This window comes from Scatophagus argus, chromosome 4 (genome assembly GCF_020382885.2).
Source record: "Scatophagus argus isolate fScaArg1 chromosome 4, fScaArg1.pri, whole genome shotgun sequence".
In the NCBI taxonomy this organism is placed as follows: Eukaryota; Metazoa; Chordata; class Actinopteri; family Scatophagidae; genus Scatophagus; species Scatophagus argus.
The window spans coordinates 12,086,089-12,098,838 of record NC_058496.1 but is presented as its reverse complement, the minus strand read 5'-3'; the positions used below and the strand labels follow the sequence as shown (position 1 = coordinate 12,098,838).

Genomic DNA, 12,750 nt, shown 5'->3' with positions numbered 1-12,750 from the left:
GGGAAAGTAGGGCAAGCGAGGGCTGTGATTCAGAGGGCACGAGGTACCTCTCAGCCTAATATGATTCATGCATCTAAAAGTCATCTTTAAGAGCTGATTATGATTCACTGTCACAAAGACAATAACACATATATTATTAACCCCATCCATGAGCCATGAGTCATATTTCATTGGTTATTGTTCATTTATTTGTTCTTTTTCATTCCTCTCTTCTTCCTCTATTGAAATACACACACACACACACACACACACACACATACACATACACATACAGTTTATCTTCTTCATTCAAGTAAGTGGATACTAAGTTCAATGATGAACGCTTGTTATGTACAATGATAGCGGCTAGCGGCTTTAAAAATCGGAACTCCCTCTTAGATTAACAAATCATCACATTTATTGTCATTTGAGAATGAAGAAATGAATGAATTGATAAAATTCAAGGGTTCTGAGACTTTCAGTCACTTGATTTTCCTTTTACGGGGTAATTTGTTAAATGATCATTATGTCATCTTTCACAAAATTAGGATGCTTGTCGTACATTGACATAACAGCAAATGGCAATAATTGTATCACACTATTGCATAATCATGTGAGGAAAAAAAAATGTGCTATGCCTCAAACTTGTCCTCTCTTTTCATCCCTTCTTTCTCTCACTCATTGCTCCTGATTGCTTGTGATCTCATCACCTCAGAGCAAGTGGTGTGAGGAATGACTTTGGATCACTTTTGGCGTAGGCTGAAAGATGCAAGGAAAGAGCAAAAGGGCAGCTATCACCAGGGTGGAAAAGGGTGGGGGGGATTAATGTTCCCTCGGCTGCCTGAATCAAGCCCTCCTCTTTCACCATTCTCCCAGCTCCCTCATTCCCTCCTATTGTGTGCTCGCTGTAGTAGCATCTGGTTAATGGGCCTTTCCAGTGGATAGTCTCTTCCATCTTCTTACACTCCCACATTTTGTGTAGGCATGCAAACACACATATACAGCACAGATAGTTTCTGTGTGCTGGTTTGCATTTTGAATCGTTATCTTATATTTCTTTCCTGTTACTTTTATGGGTTTGTACTCTATATGTGTTGCTCCAAGCACTGATGAGATGATTTTTGACATTGTAGCAGTAAATATTACCAATTGGAAGAGTCATATAGGTATACTCGCTCTCTCTCTCTCTTTTTCTGAAACTCACTCTAGTGAGTCTGCCATCTTGAATTCAAGGTTTTCTTCCATCTGTTTAGTTCAACATAGTCCTCTTTTGACTGACTCCACACCCTGAACCTGAAGGACAAACCTTAATGAATCCCAGCAGTGATTTCTGTATGCAAAACAGAGGAAATACATTCTGGCTGCAAACTGTCTAATTAGCTAGATGGAGATTGAGGTAAATGATGGCACAAAGGTTCAATAAAGTTATACTGTGTGTGTTTCTGTCTACATGTGTCCTGTCTCTTGGTTCATCTAAACTCAGACTCTTGGACTCCTGAATATAAACTATGACAAAGACAAGGCCAGCAGCGTTTTTAGAAAACTGGAAGAATTAGCTAGTTAGGAATGCTCAGTGCTTGACACGATAGGACAGGACATTCTGTTTAACCCATCCCATCCTAACAAATAAGCAGGCATCAAAGGATTATTAAAGCCATCTGGAGACCTGACACAGACAAGAGGCATGCTAACATGATGCTACGAATGTGAGATAGTCACACAATGTCATACATCACTGACAGTTTCTTGTCATAAAATGTTTAGATTTGTGGATTTTTGGAACATGTAGAATCAATGAATTGTTTATGGATTACTACAAACAAGGTGTCTAAAGAGAGAATCTGAGACTTAAACTCTATGACTTTCATTAAGCCATTTTGGCCATATTGCTTGCTTCTCTGCAATATTGTTGTGTTGATACTGCCAAATGTCCACATCTTGGTGGTTCACCAGCGATGAGAACACCCTGGCTGAACCCTGATTTTAGGATTAAGAAATACAACAAACAAAAGACAATTTGATTGACTCACCGTACAATATTCTTTTACAGCTGGGCCATTATGCCTCCTAAATGATGGATAAGAAATCAATATCCTATATTATCTACTGTATTTAGCAAGCATAAACTTTGCTTTTAACTTCCTATCACCGCAGACACATGGTTTAATGTCCTCATGTCTGGAATGCACTGTTGATTCTTTCATTGAAAGGCAAAGGAAATGTGTTTTCCAGATAACATTACAGTTGCAATAAAGCTTGGCTTGGACTGTGATTGAAACAATACTGCGCCTAAGCCGCACTGAGCCCACCTGTTTGTTCTTCCGTAATTGGATTCTGCTTCATTCCATTTGCCTTAATGCTGATGCATAATGCAGTGTACTGAAGGGACCAGCCATTACCAGCCAGGGGACAAGGCTTGGAGGAGTAACCTGACCCCACCCCCTCCCCCTCGCCATCCTCCCGCCTTCATCTCTGGGCCATCTTTTCAGGGCCTCTGTCCTTCAAAGCAGCCACTTGCTCCGACTGGATGGATTGATGGTTGAGGCTGTGGGCTTGATGGAAACCAGAATAGCAGGTGTTGATGTTACGGCCTACAAGAACAATAAGTCGGCTCTCAGCAGCATGTTAATCCAAAATAAACGGGCCCTGGCACGGACAGTTTGAGCCTGGGTAGAGGGATCCTCATCAGGAAAGAACTGCTGTGGAGAAAGGATAAGCTTAAGGCTTAATGTTTCCTTTGAGGTCAACATTTACAGTGACAGTCACAGTCACATTCAAACTCATTTGCACTCATTTAGTTGGCTTTTGTCACATTCGTGGAGTAAAGTTAAAGCTAGTCATTATTTATAAAAAGAGACATATGTTTTTTTTTTTATACTTGCTGCAACCTGTCAAGCAAACACAGATACAATGAATTCCACTGTAACTATCTAATATATAATTGGCGAAAGCTACTTTGATCACCACAGTCATGATATCTGTTCACTCTTGCACCTTATGTCCATAATTCTCATTGTGTAGGAGGTGGATAACGTGGCCAAATCTATAAACATAGCAACAGCTTCACACACTGTCATCATGACAGAGTCTCCCACATGCCTTTTGCCATTTTCCATCAGGGCCCTACTTCTCTCATGATCAGCTGCCTTTGCTAAGTGGCTGGTGTCGATGGCCGTGACTCAGCTCTGCCCACAACAATGATGAAGATAAGACATCTGGAGACAGTGTGTGCATGTGTGTGCATGCTTGGCTGTGTATGTGCACACATTCGAAATGGAAGCGAAAAGTTGTGGTGGGAAAGAGAAGTGGAGCAATAAGAAGAGTGGCATAAATTGTGTGGGAACCGGTGTGTATATATGACTGAGTGGGTGAGCGCCACTGGTCAAGGTTCATTAGAGTGTCATCGACTGCCTCCACACCGAAATAATAAGGCCCTGTCTCTTTCTCTCTTCCTTCCACTTTCTTCTCCCTCTGCATCTGCTGAATATGAACTGAGCTGTGAAAAAGGGCATCTGATCTCATGGCACCTCTCGCACACACCGACACATGACTTAGAAACAGATAACAGCTGATGAAGTGACCACATTAAAATGGCAACAGTAGCGTGGAGAGGTGAGAGGCAGAGAGAGAGAGAGAGAGAGAAAAGAGAGCTTGATGGGCTGTAGAGAAGGCTTCGGAAAATAAATGATCGAAAGAGCATCTCGGATGCATTTGTTAAAACACTGTCATCTGGACCTGTGGATTAATCAACAGCAGAGAGCGTGCAAAATACAAGCAGCGAATAAATTTTCATTCTTGACCCTTTTCTATAGTTGTTAGTGAATAATACTCCCGATGAACTCCTCAGACTACCGAGACAGCTCACTTCTCTTTCCACAGCCTTAACATACAAAAGATGCTGCAAAGCTGATTGCAGTGGTGTGTATATAAACATCTTTGAGGGCAAGAAAAGACCAGAAACATTATCAAACAGATCTGTGTCTTCTGTGCAAGTGCACACATCCGTTGGTGTGTGTACCTCAAATATGATGAACACAAGTCAGGTGAACTTTGATGAATGGATATGTCCACACTGACAGACGAGGACAGGGGGTGACACAGCTGAGAGAGAGGAAAGGGAAGGGAGGGCTTAGGTAGAGGTTCACTAGAGAGGAGTCGACAGATCCCTAACGGCAGCCTTTGGAAATGCTTGGCTTCAATGAGTCAGCTGTGGAATGAGGACATAAAGTAATGCCTGAAAGACATCTTAGTGGACAGAATGGTCTCTCTGGCGCTAAGGGGGACGGGAGAAATGAAAACTACTTTATAGTAAATAGCATCAATATATCACAATAGTGGGGAAAAGCCTGCAATATTTGCTACTTGATATGAGGTCCTGACACAAGACAACAGCATATATTTTTAAACTACTGTACAATTCTCAGCCATGATGGATACATGCAGTATGCATCCACCGTGCTCCAACTGACATGTGTTTGACCCCTATCCAGGAGACAGCACCTGGTGCCTCACCACAACACCATTAGTGGTCAACCACACACACACACACACACACACACACACACACACACACATACACACACCAATGCTTTTCACTTGAGATATTTTTAGGGTATGTGATACAACCACTATGGCAGCAAACGCTCAGAGATTCACACCCCGTGGGCTTGACAGGAAGGGATCCATTTCCTGACAGCAACCGCAAACCATCCGCACATGCAGCACACACATCCTCAGTGTGTGAACTTTGTGTCTCTTAAAGAGCATTGAGGTTTTTCAGACACTAAAATATATAGAAGTATTCATAAGTGTTAGCACAGCATGATTTCTTCCAGTTTGGAGTGTTTTTGGAAGAGCCAAAATGACGCAAATTCCTTGGTCCTCACTAAGTTGCAGCTGCCAGTTGAAGAATCTAAAACTTAACAATTAAACTGTGAGTAAAGCTCTTTCCTTTGAACATCTGTAAATACTTTATGGGTATGATTTCACAAGAAACAAGGCTTAACCCTTTAATTGTTGTAAACATGTGAAAACTAGGTATAGTAATATATTAATATAATAGTATATTAATATATTAACACCCAATTTAACTATCTCTATTTTTTGTTTCTTTCAGCCTCCACTATTGCTGAGAACGGGAGGAAAACATGCCTGAAGCTCAAAGTTTTCGTCCGGCAAGCAAGTAAGTGTTTGCATGCAGCAAAAGGCTTTGTAATAGAGCTTGTTGAAGTACACGTTTGGATTGAAAATCAAAACAGTTTATGTTTACTTCTCTGGGTACCTCACTTCCTTTTCAATTACCTTTTGCTCACTGTCCCACATACCCTTTTCATTTTTCACAAAACCACTTTACTTATCAAGGGATTTTTTTTGCTTTTCAACATGAAAAGGGTGATGATTAATCACATCAAGTGAAATCCAGGTCACTTCATACCTCATCTGAATGTTGCCATGAGCTTTGTTGCTTGGGATGTTTAATTTCAGGGCTGAGAGGGGGGCTTCAAATGTCACTAACCTATTTGGCATATACCTCTAATGATCTCTCATTCTCCCTATTTTCTGTTATAGACGGCTGTGTGAAAACTATAGGTGTACATGACCGTGTTTTTGATGTAAACGACAAAGTAGACAATACATTAGAACCACGAGGTTAGTATGCTTCCTGCTTTTTTGATTGTCTTTAGTATGACCTCCTCCATACATCTGTACATGTGTCTCTTGTTCTGCCTCTTTTCCTTATATGCCGTTTGTTGGGAAGTTGGTCTGTCCCTTCACCCTGATGCTTTCCTTGTCATGTTGCTTTTGCTTGCATATTACATTTTTGGCCTACTGCATATTGCATGTTGATAAATATCTGTATATACACTGTATATAAGTGTATATAATTAATTCCATATATATCATGTTCATGAATGTGACGGTTTGCAGTTCATCTGTTCTCATAAACGTGCATGTTTCTCACTAACTCGGCACAAAATGACACTTCCAGCTGCATGTTGTGCTACATTTCATTCGCCTCGATTTTGTACTAAAATTATCCTGCTCTAATACATCAAAATCAATAAATATAAATCAGTACATATATTCAGTTAAGTGATAAGCATACATTTACCCAGTATAGTACATTCGGCATAAATTAATACTGTGTTTCCCTCCTCACTGAGCTGCTGTTTTCAGCAAAGATTGTTCTCTGCGTTCAGAGTGCACAGCATTTAAACATCTTCATACATGAGTCTAACACCTGAAACACGCCAAATCAACCACATACTGCTGTTTCATTCCCATCATCAGCTCACGCCAAGGTCTGAAACAACAGTCAGCTGTCAAATACAGAACGGCGGCCATTAAAAAAAAAACAAAAAACATGGATATGAACTTGAAAATGAGATATATTACACTCTATTTAAAAAGTCAAACTGCAATAACATATGCAATACCCTCACACAAAAGGCCAAGCCCTCAGACATTTGCCACACTCATTTGTCTCTCCTCCTCCTTGATTTTCTATCTGTCCATTTACCTGCCTCGATATCCTCCCTGCATGTTTGATGGCTGCCTCTCACCTTGCATGCTTCATGTTCACGTGTGCAGTTATGTAACTTTTATGTCTGGTCCTCTGCTCTGTCTGTCCGTCCCTGTGCTGTGCATGGTTCAGCTACTTTGGTGCAGCGGACACATGGCTGCTCACAGACACTGATGCCACTGTCAGACAGACCCAAGAGGCACCTCACCTTGGAGATGACTTAAAAATGTTTCCGATGACATTTAAAGCATGATATAGCAACTGAAGTTCATATGGCAACTCAGACCTCATTAGTACAACTTTTCACTGTTTTGATCACAACCCAACTCAGCAGTCTTCACTGTTGTTATTAACACTGAAGTACAGTAAGCTGATGCCTGGGTTCGTACACCACAATAGCAATGTCAGTATGATACAAAATACATTACTGCATGATGTTGTCTTTTATCTTTGGTGCACCATTGAAAAAGAGCACTTTGTATCATAAAAAGCAATTCATCTTGTTTCCTTTTTTATCTTGTCCTTCAGACGATACCAGCCACGAACCGGCTGAGCCTTCCCGAAGTGACGAAACTAATGCTGCGCCGCACCTGCAGAAGACAAGTCTGCTCCTGGCTTTGTTGCTGGCCTGCCTACCAGCACTCTTCACTTTATAGCGCCTCCCTCTGTTTCGGAGGGCATTTACACCTAGCGTGGCCTGAATCTGCCCGAGGCTGCAGGGAAGGGGCGGGATTTGGGTGGAGCGTGTTTGCTTGATTGGGCATCAGAGCAGGCTTCTCAAGGAACCCTCTATTTTTTTCAGAAATATATTTAAGTGGTCTTTCTCCGTCTGTGAGTACAAAAGTTGATGTTGGAAGTGGGAGAGACAGTTCCCCTCTCAAACCTTCAACTAAGATGCCAAATCCCGTTTTTTGACACTTAGTGATTCTTATTTTCCCGTGACTTTTTTGTGACATCCCTTTACATCATGTTTATGTCATTGCAGCACTGACATTTATCCACACACACACACACACACACACATCCATGCTTAGAGAGTCAAATAAGAAAATTCATCCACACTAACAGTCAGTAGCAGTAGGGTATTTAGTCGTATACAGAGGTATCACACAGTAGGAAAGTGAAGATTCTAGGACTGTACATATGCACGTAAAAGATGTCCCGAGACCTCTCAAGAAGCCTTTCAGGAACTATTTAGATCAAGTTCGTGTGGGTTGTAATTAGCAGAATTTTGCGCTCCATTCTGGAAGTGCAGCACAAAGCTGAAAGATGAAGTATGGAAAGAAGGGTAGTGGTTTTAAAGCAGAGCTCAAACTAGAAACCTCAGCACTGAGACAATATGTAGTCGGCACGCACCTTAGCCCGCAGATCTCCAGACTGTCCTGGAGATAAAGACAGTGTCCTATTCTCTCCTGAATACAAAATGTGTATTAAAGTGAATAAGCTACTCGGAGCTTGAGTGTGTGAGTGTAAAACTTTTTCTTGTCCTCCTTTGTGTAGAGCACACTGGTCAGCTCGATAAAGCGCCTCTAAGATCATTCGGTTCACTCTGACTCACAAAACAGCTAAATAGAAACTTTCTCTCAGGACACGTTGAAGACTGCTATTAAGATTGAGGATCGATACCTTTTGAAAACTGATCACACAATTTCACGGCAACAGTCACGGTGATTTTATGCAGTGTTTACTGAGCTGGGCAGCAATTGTTCTCACTGTTCTATTTGAGTATTAGTCGATATTAACACTCCCATGAACATTTGCATCCATAGCTTTTCCCTCTCTGATTCTGATTGTTTAAACATGATTCACAGCTAAATTGGACACTTTATTTTTTTCTAAACCATTAAGTTATTTTGTGTTGCCAGTAGTGTGGCCAAACGTTGTCTTTCAAATTGCAGACACTATAAGCTGTGTTTTTTGTCTTGTCTGAAATCCACTTAAATGAGAACAACAACAGAGGTCAGGGGAAAGACACTTCGATTCGCAGTGCCACACTTTTTCTCATGTCTTTGTCACTCGAGCATAACCACAGCTTTGACTCATGCTCATCAAACATTACCTTGGTCTCACATCCAAGTCACTGTGGCAGTTAGTGCAGCATTTATAGCACTGATGCGTCGCTCCAATTAGCTGAAAACACACTGCTGCTCTACAGAGAAACTATACATTAAATTCAAGGCGATGCACATCTCTATTTAGTCTATCCAGGTTTATGTTAGCACTTATGTTCAAATGAATTCACTGTGTTATAATGACATTCAGCTTCCTTCAGCTCCCACGGATGCACATGGTGAGTTACCATAATGAACGGCATTATGCTCTTTTTTTTTTTTTTTCAAGCGGAAGGGACTTGTTTCTTTGTTTTCAAAGAAGTATGGACAGACAGAGAAATTGACACTGCTGAGACTGACTTCCTTTAAAAGCCAGGTTTTTGTCTGAGAAATAGGGCACCAATTGGTTTGGAAAGACAGACAGAAAGAGAGGAAAAAAGAGCACAGGAGCCATTGCATGTCCACCTACAGCTCCTTGTGTTGCTGGTTTAAGTGACTCTTTAATGAGGTTCAAAATGACAGGCATGTGGACCCCATGTTGTGGCAAAGGGAGTTATTTCTGGTATTAAAAATAGATGGTTGAAGGCTTTGGGGGGTCTCGGGAGTAGGGGTGTAGATTTCCACCATGGGGGGGTTTTAAAGCACCAATGACCTTGCAGTTTGAGAGAATTGGTGGGTGAAGGAGACGAAGAGAATTAAAGGCAGCGACACACACAGGAACAGAGACAAAAGACATGAGAGGTAACCGAAGGTAGTGTGACTAGAGTGCCTAACTAAACAAGACAAAACAACTAAAAATCCATGCATCACTACTGGAATAACAAACTTATTGTGCAGTATCATTCTGTCTTAAAAGGCATGCACTGTCCTGTTATTATTGCTGATTTCATTTTTATGGCTGCCCTTTTTTTATTTACCCTCAAGATAGACTGCCTTTGCCCTTTGCCATTTGTTTTTTGCGCTACAGCAGCAATGCTATTACAGTGGAATAGCATTAGCTATGGGGGGGTAATAGGAGACGAGGCCATTTAATGAGGTACTAATTTTCAGGAGAATACCACAGGGAATGAGCACCGCTTAAGATCCAAAATGGACGCTTGTCAGCAGATTAACACTAGACTTTTATCAGAAACCAGCTTCAATTGTACTCTCTTATAACTACCAATACTACTATTTGTCATTATTGCTATTATTACCATGGTTTATTCTGTACACACCTTAACCTGGGAAATGAGGATCAACTTATAAACTGGATACTGTGTATCCTGTGGTAGTCAACCATAAAACATGTAGTGTCAGGTTAGTATCTGTTTTGTACCTTTCTGGAGGACAAAAGAAAAAAAAATGAGATACATCATTGTTAAAACTGTATAATTATTATTATTGTTATGATGATGATGATTATGACTATTATTATTAGGAAAACCTCTTGATGTAAATAGTGTTTGATATTAAAGTATTAATTTGGTTCTTATGTCTTTTCTAAAAAATGAATACGGTATTATCTCAAGGTTTTGCGGAGTGTGTACTGTCCTCAAACAATGCATTGTGTGCTTTGATCCTCAATGCCTAATGAAACTTTGAGCTAATATGAAGGGGAAGCCTGCGGGAGCTGTACACCAGTGTACAGAAGGCTGGACGTTAGGCAAACGAGTGGCTCACCTGTTACATGTTTCAAACCAGTCACCAACCTTCACCATCCCTTCACATACAGTATGGATCCTGCCTTGGAAAGACACACTTGGGACTTAATGGACGGCTTACTTGTACTGTTTTTGCCTTCAGTGTTTGAAAGCATGTTGGCCAGCTCCAAAATCTGCCATGGGGGGACTGTTTGCTTTTTAATGGAAGGATCTCACCAGTTTCATTATGTGGCATGCGCATGAACTTGATGACATGTAAAAGGAGAAAAAAAAAAAAAAAAAGTCAAAAAAGTTTGAAAAAGATTTTTTTCTTTTGCTCTTGTTTTTCGCTTTGTTTAAGACGTGTTAGATTTTTGGGTCACTTTCATGTTGTGTGTTTTTTGCATCCTCATTTGAGTGTCATTAAGCTGTGTAGTGACAGATGACAAATGTACATAACACAAACCATTGTTGGGAAGTTGCAGTGAGGGAGAGGGGATCAGTCATTTTATAGTTCAAAGGCAACTTTTCCCCCCCCGTGAGAAAGACTCTTTCTGTACTCATCTACTGAATCTATCCAGTGTAGTTGCAGTCTGTCTCTTCTGACTATTCATCCTCTTTTTTGCTTTCCTGAGAGGAGGTGTTTAAGAGTGTATCCATCAGTGTGTGGATGTTTTTCAGTGTGAAAAAATGTGTGAGACCCTGGAGTTTGTGTGTGTGTGCATATCTCATTTGCTGTTGCTGCAGTGAATGGGAAGCGGCAACCCTCTTTGGCAACGAAGAGTGTTTCCCATGCCTTAGCCCTTCAGCCTCTGCCCTGGCAGCCCGGTCTGTGTACAAGACGCTCTCTGCCATTGTGCTTTTACCCAGAACGGCTGCTGGAGATGAAGAGACTACAACAGGAGCCCTTCGCTTCACTTCTCTCCTTTTTTTAACAACCCTGAATCACTTTTCCCAATGGTAGACCTTGGTCCTGGGCACAGTTCAAGGATTAACGCACCCCTACCTACTAAAACCTGAACTGGATTGGTAGCGGGGTGAAGCCTATCATCGATCCAGGCTCTGTGCGTCCAGGGCCAAAGCCTCTCCCTTCGTCAGCTCCCCCTCTTGCTGATGAGTCACTTGTTCATTTTGTGCACCTGTCCTCTCCCATTTTTCTTGTGCTTGTGTAACCTCCACCACACCACCTGCTGTCCTTCTTCCCTCACATTTGAACCCCGCTCCCACTTTGCCATCAGTGGGGAATGTTTCCAACCTGATCTTTTACAGTATATAAACAACAACAAAACATTTGACAAAAAATTATCTGTATTTGTATATACACGTGTCTGAGCAACTATGAGTAATACAATAAAACAGAAATACATTGCTTTGATCATCGTGCTACTCGTTTTCCTCTTCTTTGACCAATTTACAGAGGGATGAAAGTACAACTGGGATACACAGTGATCATGGTGTCGTGCAGTCAGAAGCACTGTCCAATCAGCGCATTAGGAATGTTTGCTGCATTAAACATTCACACTGTTACTAATTCAGCAAATGAACATATTCTTATCACTCAAGTAGGATAATGTCTCATGTGCCAAAACTGATGCCATCACCGTGCACGCGCACACACACACACACACACTCCCCTCTTTATATGTCTGCCTATTTGTGCTTCTGCCTAGCTGTCTTCACTGGGGAACAACACCCTTTTAAAGACAGAGAGGAACACCATCCATCAGGATCAGAATAAGACCTTAAACCTCCTTTCACTTCAGTCGGGCACTAATGAGGACACCTAATAACCTTCTGCTGGACCCCATCAGCGCCATTTAGCTTCACCCTCCATTATCTCTGGTAATTAGACTGAGAGCCATGCAAGCCCTGAGGACCAAAGAGTGAGAGAGAGAGGGAGGTGGGGGGTGGGGGGCTCTGATAAGCCATTTGGAGTGATGTTATGAAAAGCGGTCAAATTTGACCTAAGACAATATGAAGACTACTCTTTATGTGGCAGGTACATGTAAACAGTTGGATTTGAAAGAGGATCTGATAAATAAGGATTACTGAAGGATAACTGTGCTGCCAATATGCCTTTGGTATTAAAGGCTTTTTCAGCACCATGGTGGGTCACAGTGAAGATTAAGTAGACATTGCTTTGTAGGCTAATATAAAACATGTTCATGCCAAAGACATGAAATCTCATCCAGGATGTGATCCTCTCCAATTTCATCCTTTTCCAAAGCTGCTACTTTTTTCAGAAAAAGAAACGCTTAATGCATGAACACACTTGACATGATGAGCCAATTAGTGTCAAGTTGTTCTTCCTGGTGTTATTACCAAAGAAAACCTCCAGAGATGCAGGTGTGTGTGTCTATGAAGGCCAATAAAGACAAATCACCACACCTGATCATTAAATCTGAGGTAATGATAGCTTTATGCGAAGATGTGTCCCAGATGTACTATTATGCTATGAACATAGTCAAGATCTGTGACCAGCAGTGAGTGAGAGGAAGGCACCGCGATGAAATGGCGTTCGGCTGAAACGTGTCACCTTTGAGATTGCAACATGAAAGGATGCATCTCTGATCCA

The 12,750-nt window shown here is 41.4% G+C and overlaps 1 protein-coding gene and 1 long non-coding RNA gene across 3 annotated transcripts in view; one reads left to right on the top strand and one right to left on the bottom strand.

The window, feature by feature from the left end:
* Positions 1–11,550, top strand: part of efna5b (ephrin-A5b) — a 93,731-nt gene extending 82,181 nt beyond the window's left edge. The window contains exons 3-5 of one of the 2 annotated variants that reach the window (XM_046387745.1): positions 5,096–5,161; positions 5,548–5,628; positions 7,031–11,550. In XM_046387745.1, the coding sequence (XP_046243701.1) occupies positions 5,096–5,161; positions 5,548–5,628; positions 7,031–7,158 (275 nt within the window). In that variant the 3' untranslated portion in view covers positions 7,159–11,550. The remainder of the gene's footprint in view (positions 1–5,095; positions 5,162–5,547; positions 5,629–7,030) is intronic. The other variant, XM_046387746.1, reaches the window with a different exon arrangement.
* Positions 979–2,414, bottom strand: LOC124058464. Its single transcript, XR_006843258.1, has 3 exons — positions 2,289–2,414; positions 2,010–2,046; positions 979–1,272 (listed from the first exon to the last, which is right to left on the bottom strand). It is a non-coding gene; the product is annotated as an uncharacterized LOC124058464 (long non-coding RNA).
* Positions 11,551–12,750: the final 1,200 nt, after the last annotated feature.